Genomic DNA, 9273 nt, shown 5'->3' with positions numbered 1-9273 from the left:
CTGCCTCAGTTCTTCATTCTCGCTCTTCGTTCTCTCGGCGTCTGAGAGAATGCATATTTGCTCGATGCGTCCATCGTGCAAATCACGCGTGAAGCGCTTCCAGCTCATGACTGGGAGCGATGTCAACTCCGACGCTTGCGTCGGAGGGTTAGCGAGAGTTATCTCCCTGTACCGGAACCCGGTACAGGTACGCGTCAAGACGTTCAGCGTCTCGACGTCCGGCTTCTCAGCCTCCGTCTGCCCGGCAGACATTTCTTGTAGCGTCTCGGCCCCGGGCCGAGACTTGCGCAGCGACCTTCGCATGCGCCGTCTTCTTGTTTTGCGGAGCCCGGCTCCGCTTGGTTCTTGACCTCGTCCAGGCCCAGCCGTGGACGGGTGTTCTTCTTCAGTACCGCCGGCGGGTTCATCCCGCGGGCGAGCGACTTCAAGCCCGGCTTGGTCGCCCGGAGCTTCGTCGTGCAGCCCGGCTGCACGACAGCATGCAAGTTTTTCCGGTGCGGGACGTTTGCAACCGTCCGCACCGCCTGCAGCGTCGGCTCCCGGAGCCGGCACGCCATCTTCACCTCGACGCCTGTTATTGGCGGAGCCCTCCATTACGGAGGGTGCGTCGGCTCCCCGAGCCGACGAATCAAATTCACCCAAGCCATCGACTCCCGAGTCGACAGCGTTACGTCACCTTGGCTCTTATTATTGGTCAGACCTGATCCAATCAGATTCGCGTCAGCCTCCACGGCTGAGGCGTGTGACTCGCCTGCGTCATCCGTGCCCCTTGAGGCCGGAGACTCTTCCTGATCCGCTGAAAAGCGGGTGTCGACCTCCGAGGTCAACACATTTCCTTCATTAGCTGTCGGCGGCAACGCCGACGCTAGCTGCTCTTGCGCGCGTGCTCGCGCGCGCCCAGGGCGCTCTGGGACAGCGGCATTCGGCGATGTCTCGAGTGGGGAGTCGCGCGCAGCTGTCGGTGCGTGCGTAGCGGCAACAGGGCCATCGCTCACTGTTCCGCTGTCGCGACCGAAGCGCACGAGAGTGCGCTTCTCCCAATCGATGACCGGATCATGCCGTGCGAGCCACGGCATGCCCAATACAATGTCAAACTTATCGTCCAGATCCAGGACGATAAAGGTCTCGACAAACTCTTGATCTTCATACGTGAAGCGCACGCGTACCATGCGCTTCTCGGTCTTCACGACGGCACCCGTTGCCAGTCGTACTTCCAACATACTTCGAGGTGTCTTTAAATCCTCGAAGTCAAGCCTTGATAGACTTCGCAGTCGAACAAAGTTCTTCGACACGCCAGATTCTACCAAAGCACGAAAAGAGCCGCTTGCTCTCATCGAGTTCACATTCAGGATGACAAGGTCAGGCTTGTCATCTTGATTCTTGCAGTGAGAATGAATCTCACTGAGGGCTGCAGTCCTCAGTGTCGCGTGTCCAAGGTCGACACGCGGAACTGCATTACCAGTAGGGCGCCCCGCGCCTACTGGCGTCCAGCGTTTTTTGTTTGGTTGCGACGGTGCCCGACACCGCCGCGATAGCCATCCTGCTGATGCACGGGGGCCGTGCACTCCCGAGCAAAGTGACCGACTCTACCGCAACGGTAGCATCGCACATTGTTTCCTTGCGACTGCTGGGGTCCAGCAGTTGCAGCACTCGAGAGGTCCATGGGTTCTGGGCCTCCCGTCCTCACTACCGGGCGTGGCTGTGGCCTCGGCACATGTGCATGCAGCTTAGCCTGCCGTAGGCTAAACTCCTCCTGCATTGCAAGAGTAATTGCCGACGATACGTAGAGCCGCAATGGCAGTGTCGAGTTCGACAAGCCAACGGAGGAGAGGTTCACCCTCTCTTCCGACATAGTTACTCACACTTAGCTTTAGCGATTGCGCGCGTGGTGTCGTCCCGGACGACACCGCGGTAGTAGCAGCAACATCGCGTTGCTCCATCAGGATGAAACCCAGAGCAACACCATGTTGCTCTGTCGGCGTTAGCGTACGCAGCATCGTAGCTACAGCCGCCTCACCAATGACTGTTGACAGTCGTTGGAGAGCCTCCCACTCTGGATCCGACAGGTGGGGACAGTCAGCGCGTGCAACGTGAGTTGCAGGCGTAGTGGAGCTTTCCATGGACACCTCTGTATCCATGGGAAGGTTCTCAGCTCCGCGTTCGTGCGGTGACGTACGAACTTCGGTAGTCGGTCGTTGGACGGACTACAGAGTGCTACCATGTGTAATGGGCCTACCTTGGCTCACTACTTTAGCTTACACGTGCGCGCACGTGTGTGAGGAAGCGTAGCGTAGTTTAAACTAGAGTTAATTATACTCGGGCCTCCGAGTATGGATTAATCTAAAAAACGATCCAAATAATGCTTTTGGGTTAAAATGAGAACTGCTATTTGTGATTTATGTTTCTGACTTCCTCTAAATGTAATATTCTAAACTGGGAATCTGCCAACGGCTGGTTGGCAGAATTCCAATGCTATGCATGTCGCTCATTGGCTAAAAGATGCTGCTTTCAGCCAATAGGAATCCTAAGTCTCTATGGACCACCCGTCGTGGTGGTCGTAAATGTATGTAGCATTTGGTGTGTCTACACCAAGGTCGAGAAAGTCTTTCGAACCTCTTACAGACGTCGTGTCTGTTAGAGTTACAAGTGACTGTAGCCACTTGTGCGTGTAACCCTGTTACACCGTGCCGGCATTGGAGGCAGTGAAAGGCAATATTCCGTATTGATATTAATGAAGTGTGTGAAGAGCAGAGAATAAATAATTACATTATTTTGCACTACGTCTAAGCGTACATTTGTATGAACTTTTGTGTGCAAAGAACATGACGCTCCGTATGCGTATGCCACATCGTACATGTGCATGCACCCAGTACTTATTTTGTACTAGTAAATGGGGGCATTGCAAGTTAGTTGGTACCGTAGCATGTCTTAATTAGTGTTGCAGTTTTTAATAGCACGTGAACAACATACTTCGAAGTAGTAGATTTCCTCACTATTGTAGGACACCTTAATTAATTGAATCCATCGGCTGGCGAACGACGGGAGGACAGTACGAAGTTGTCGGCGGTTGGAACAGTAGCTGGACGATCCAGCGTACATGCTTCCAAATTGGCTTACAACTATTTAAACAAATATACACGTGTAAGTTAACCCGATCAGAATCTATCGATAGAAAAATAAATGGTGCATGGTCTTAGCGCTAAACATCAATCGGATTGATAGACAGAGTATGACTTCACCGTTTGCTATGCTGATGCAGTGGGCGCTGAAGCCATCATCAGCGATGCCTTCATTGTTCGCTCACTTTCGATTTCGCGCTCGATCACTTAAGACAACTACCACTACAGGCACACATATTTTCGAGAACTCATCACAAAACTAAATCACTACCCGTCTTTAGCGGTTAGCTACGACGTCGAATTGGAACAGTAGCTAGCTACGGCTGACCGATGGTGACGCTCGGTCTCTCTACAGTTTTTCAAGGCGGCAGATCTGCGCCGACAACGCTGTGAGCACGATGACCAAGATCTTGCTAGATGAAGCAAGTGCCAGCACGGATGCCAGCCACAGACGCCAGACGTTCCGTCCGCGCGTGGGACGCGGTAGGAAACCCCCGATTGTGCAGATGTCCCAATTCGGGGACTGGTGGTCCGGGGGTTCGTAGTTCGCGGGAGTGAAAATATATCGATATCAGATCCGACAACACGGACACACCGGCCAAAGCATTCTACACAAACAGTACTACGACTCAACGAAGGCTGCCATGGGAGCCATTATTTCAACACTAGAGTGTTGCAGATCAGTAACACTATACGTAATTTATTTTGGTTGCACCATCCCAGTTTTATCTTGCAGTGTAAAGTATCCCGAAACGGGTGGCTCCGTGTCATTTCAGAATTATCGCCTTGGACGCACAGCCCCTCCCGCTTCACGAGCAGGATAGCTGACTTCAATCGAAGCCTGCTGCGCTGGAATTGCCGCACGTACTCCTGACGAAGGTAAGTCTGCAAATAGGAGGTTAGAGGTAGAGGTTACTGCTGCTGACTTGGAGGGTGGGATGCTTTGGGAGGCGATATCTGGTCAGGCTGTTAGTTTTGCACGGTTCGTGCTTAACATATTGAACGAATGAGTACTGGCATCGAATGCTTTCGCAGACACTTGGTTGATCATGTATCCGTCGCGATACTGTACATGATATCGCGAGCTCTACCGGGTACATATTAGCTGACATGCCCCGGCAATGAGGAGAGTTTCGTTCTCGAAAGAAGGCGATTCGTCTTCTTGTTGCTACACTGCTCTATTAGTACTCGTACGTACAGGTAGTTGTGTACTGTTGTATGCTGAGTGCCGCTGCGTCCAAGCTGGACGAACCGAGCAGTATGTAGAACCACAACGAAGTGCTACAGACTCTTTACGTGTATTACATGTATACTGTACCATGAGTAAGCTGTTGTGGTGGGAAGGGAGAGGAGTTCTTACATCGAAGCACTTAGTGTTGAGGATATGTACCGATTCCTATAGTAATCGCTACGGTGGTAAAGTGGTCTTCTTTTTGAGCTGAATTCACTGCTCTCTGCATGTAGAAGCTACAGTAGTCAATTCGGTGCATGCATTGTGTACATATTGCACTTGTGGGTTGTTTGGTCTATGGCGGCACTGAGCTTTCCCCACACTGGTGGAATTGTCCTTATGAGGTTGTCCACTGCAAAATACTCGGAGTATAAGACAGAAACATTAAGATTCTCGGTCGAAAGCGTACACGCTTCATTGAAGTGGGTGTTACTGCCTGGCGATCATCACTTCTGCATTGCTGCTAGTGAGCGTCAAGCCTTGGTAAAGCTGCAACTCACAGCTTAGGAAGCGCCTCTCATATCGTTGATGTTGACTCCACATAAAATTATGTGTCTCTACATACGGTAAAATAACGCTACATGCATTCTGCAGTGCAATAAATTGCCACGGTAGTGTTGCGTTCCAGTAACACTGATACCACAATGTTACCGATGCCCAACACCGTAGTGTTGCAATAATCAGTGCCGGCTGCCATAGGGAGATTTGGAAATACTTCTCTGTCCCACGAAAGTATGATGATTTCGAAATCGTGCTCTATCTTCGCTTCTACAGCAACGGACAGAATGTAACTGCCAGCATTGATTGATGGTGAAGACTCTAAGCTCGCTCATCGATGTACCTTACTAAAACACCCGCTCCAACTGAAGGTATTCTATTGGTAAACGCATTTATTATGAAGATTTGCGCAAATTTATAGTATATTAAAGTTTGTATTGAAAACATAATCCATAAACACAAATCTAATTTGATTGGCCAAAACAATAAATTAGGGTGACACGGATAGTGCATGGTATCTTAGTTTATGCACACGGGTACCTTGCCTTTGGTCCGGTGGCAGTTCCTGGTGTCGGCAGTTGCATTCTGTCCGTTGCTGTACTCAAGAATTTTGGCCATGTGAGGCCTTATCATGAAGCTTAGAGGCAGGCGCTAACGCCTGATTTTTGCTCCATTATCTGTGAGAACTGAAGGAGGCACAACGCTTTTTCTGCCAGCAATTTTAGTCCTCCGTAGGTTTTTTTCGTAATTCTATCAAAAATTAGCGATAATTCATCGAAATTTCAGGATGAGTTGCTATTGCCAATGTTAGCTTGGTGAACCAATTACAGCTTGTGGAAAGGCCTGATAAGCGAGATATCTCGCTTCAAAATTAACGAGGTTTTTCTAATCAAGTGTGCTATCATTGGACAAAAACCAATTTTTGCCCTAACCAACGTCAAATGACCAATGACATTCGTTGTGTGGTACAAAAAAAAACTAACTACCTATTCTTTCGTGGGACAGAGAAGTAAGACTTCTTTCGACTGGTGCGAAACTCCAACCTAGCATATGTCATATGAGGCCTTGGAGAGACCGTTTGCAACCGGAGCGTAGCGGAGGTCTGCAATGGTCGGCGCGTAGGCCGGAGTAGTTGCACTGCGAAGTAGTTACTATCTTTTTACCGACGCCTTGCCCGCCATGAGCGAAGCGAAGCGTAGCGGAATTGGCGGTGCAAACGAAAAGCTCACCTGTTCTCGGTTAAATACGATTCGCACCAAATTCGCACGGTTTTGAAAGACTGTCGCACCAGGCGCGTGTCATCGAACGACATTCTCACGACTTTCGAGCGACACACCATTTTAATGCCGTGCCAGCGAGGTTTTGAGTAATTTACAATGTTCTATATGCTTTGAAGTGCGCACGGGGCAATTGCTGCGGCTATGAAGCAGCCGCAGGAGATGCCGATAGATCGTAAAAGAAGTACGTCCTAACTCAAAATACTAAAATAATTTTCGAAGTCACGTACTTCTTCCACTGAGGCCGCCTAACGACAGTTCTTCGAACTGCGAATACTAGCGCACCTGCAACGTCCTTGATCAGACTGGCAAACCACAAGCAATCAGGTAAGAACCACGGCTCCAGGTACAAGGCATATCGCTAATACATGGCGGAATAGATAATTCCACGCATAGCTATTCTATGTTTACACCATGGGCGTATATTTCTTCATCTTGGATAAGGTCGCACAACTCTAGTAAAGTCACACCTCTATAAATGACACCCAGTTAAGACGCTGTTTCAGTTGGCCTCCAATCAGGGATCCGTAAAACATAATAAGGCGGTTAAATATATTCCATATTAAGTATTTAATTATTCATTTTCTACGAGAATATGATTTTCGCGTATTTGCAGCATTTTCAAATACGCTGTGCAATATGCTAGACAGCCAAAGGATGCACATTTCTTGATCCAGATCTCGCATATCGCCAAATACAGGTCGCTCGAATGTATCTTTTTGAGGTGTTCCACACAACCTGCCGCCACAGGTAACATTCACCTAAAATATCATCTTAATCGGGGTATGCGACTTCTGTTTTTCCACTGTACTCTAGCTTAACTTATTGTTTGTATGAAATCCTCCAGATACTGCTTGATGTCGATGAATCAAGTTGGTCAGGTATGGGCTGAGGGATTAATCAGGCCAGGGATTCCAATCGCTCCTTAACTCTGAAATAAATTTCAGAGAACATGTAAATGCATGCACAGTGTGCATTGCACACGGTAGGTGGGGATTTACTCAAATGTAAGCGGCTGATGCAGCTTTATTTTTCTTAATACACGTAGCGGTAGATTTCTCAGCTCGCGCTCTGTTTTCAACTTGGAAAATATTTTTTTTAATACAATGCCTTCAGGTTGGGTTATCTATTGGTAATAAGTAAGTGGACGAAGTTCCCCCATGCAGAAGTGGCATATTTCGCGTCGTTGATTAATCAAGCAAAAAGTAACGAGAAACTACAGACACACGAACATTATTATTAACCTTATCAAGCGCGATACGACGACAGCTTTTGTCGTGGCAACAACTCTGACGTGTACGTGCAATTGCTCGTGTGATCGTCTGCATCCCATGTGTACTGTACGGTAGACAGATGTATTACGGTGGCTCGACTTCCTGTAGCGCGAAATCCGCCGTTGACAGGAGAAAATATAAAAATCACCATCACCACACTGAATAGCACCATCCAAACCTGACCTGGACTTTCGCCATGCAAGAGATATGCGCCCTTGGCAGAGGCCGTTTCAACGAGCGTAAATGTCGCACTTTGGTGTACGGGTCGTGTTAATTTGTGTATTGCTAGTGTTTAGATTGGGTGCGTTTAATGTGTCACAGCATGTCGCCATCCGTGTACGATTGGTGTGGTAGGAACAATCGCAACCCAGCCAGTTGTCATTCGGACCTGCAGCAGGCAACGGCGAGACGGACAAGATGCGTCGCGTGCGTGACAAGGAGTACGAAGAGAAAGCTGCGATCAAAATTAAGAGTGAGATGCTTCAGAATAGTAATGATGACAAACCAACAGCACTGAACTTGTCTTGCATAAATGTTTTGAAGGATGAAGTGTTCAATAAGGAAAGAGGAAACTACAACAACGATCTTAAGAGTATGTATTTCGTTTTGTGAGTAAGATATCGTTTTGTGAGTAAGATTCTCTAGAACAACAGCTCAACCCTACACGAACCGAGGCAATTCCAGTGTGATACCAGTGTGATACCAACATCCGTACTACCATTAGAAAGCGTAACGCATGCTCTTGCCTATAGCAGCATTGTTGTGCTGTAAAGCGTAGATCTACGCATGAGGAGCTTGAAAAATCATTTCCTTACCTCAAAGTATGACTCTGTGAGTATGACCGAACAGGAACTACAGCTTCAGCAAGATTAGTTCCGTAATGGCTTGCATACATGATTTAGCACTACCACACTTACTGAGCCGTAGTAACGCCGTTAGCTTGGACGTAACGGACAATTTCGCGGTCGTTAGCAGAACCAGTGCCAGTATCAAGTGTTGCCCTGAAATTGTCGAAGTAACCACTGATTGTAAATAACTTAATTTGGATTGTGATGACACCGCCAGAGAAACGTGAAGTTCACTGGTAGATGTGTATGAAGCCCTAGAGGTCGATGCAGCTTGCTTCCGTAGTACCATTTTGAACCGTAAGAGGAGACGATTCCATTGATATCTCGCATGACCACAAAACTAACATATTGTGAGTGAGATGCTCCAAATTGTATATTGTTGCTTTGCTCGGTACGGGACATAGCGTTGCGACGTCAGCTAGTTCCGTAGTACCGTTCAAACACTAAGACTACGCCGATCCCGATGATTAAGCTCATGTGTATCAAAGCTCCAACGCGAGAGTGAGAAGCCCCGGAAAGTGATCTTCTGTGGTTTATGTCCGATCCAGCGCAAACCCGTTGAGTGGGGGACGGCCTGGTACTTGCAGTTGTTCTTCATTGACGGCCCTGTTCCCTCCAGCCCCACGACGAACTCGGCGGCTCACCAGAACTTGCTGCATGTTGCGATCGGTCATCTTGAGGATGTTGAGGCTGTGCAGCAAATGCGTGCAAACTCCGAACTTGAACCAGTATGCACATGGACAGTGAAGCAGTTCCACATTGACGCTCCAACCTTCCGGTGGTTGGTCAAGCCACTCTGCCCGTGCGTAGTTCTCGCCGAAGTTCGACGTCCGGTGCAGGGATTCCTTGGTACGATTGGTGTCGGGGTTATATGAACGTTCCGGGGCAATCATTTTCACGAACACGAAGGCGGGATCCGTCGGAGATGGTAGCGCAAACAGCATATTCTTCTTCGCCAATTCCTTCGCGCGGCGCTTGAGGTTGCTAGTCGGGGTGCAGTTTTCGTTGAAGGGGCGCAAGTTCACC

The 9273-nt window shown here is 48.7% G+C and overlaps 1 protein-coding gene across 1 annotated transcript; it reads right to left on the bottom strand.

The window, feature by feature from the left end:
* Positions 1–899: 899 nt before the first annotated feature.
* On the bottom strand, positions 900–1783 carry PHYSODRAFT_366850 (hypothetical protein; the record flags this gene model as incomplete). Its single annotated transcript, XM_009519927.1, has 3 exons — positions 900–1133; positions 1344–1480; positions 1597–1783. Coding segments are annotated over 3 exons (558 nt in total), but the record flags the coding sequence as incomplete, so codon positions are not given.
* Positions 1784–9273: the final 7490 nt, after the last annotated feature.

The sequence above is a fragment of the Phytophthora sojae genome (assembly GCF_000149755.1).
Source record: "Phytophthora sojae unplaced genomic scaffold PHYSOscaffold_2, whole genome shotgun sequence".
Lineage (NCBI taxonomy): Eukaryota > Oomycota > Peronosporomycetes > Peronosporales > Peronosporaceae > Phytophthora > Phytophthora sojae.
The sequence above is the reverse complement of the archived record's forward strand: the minus strand, read 5'-3'. Positions and strand labels throughout refer to the sequence as shown.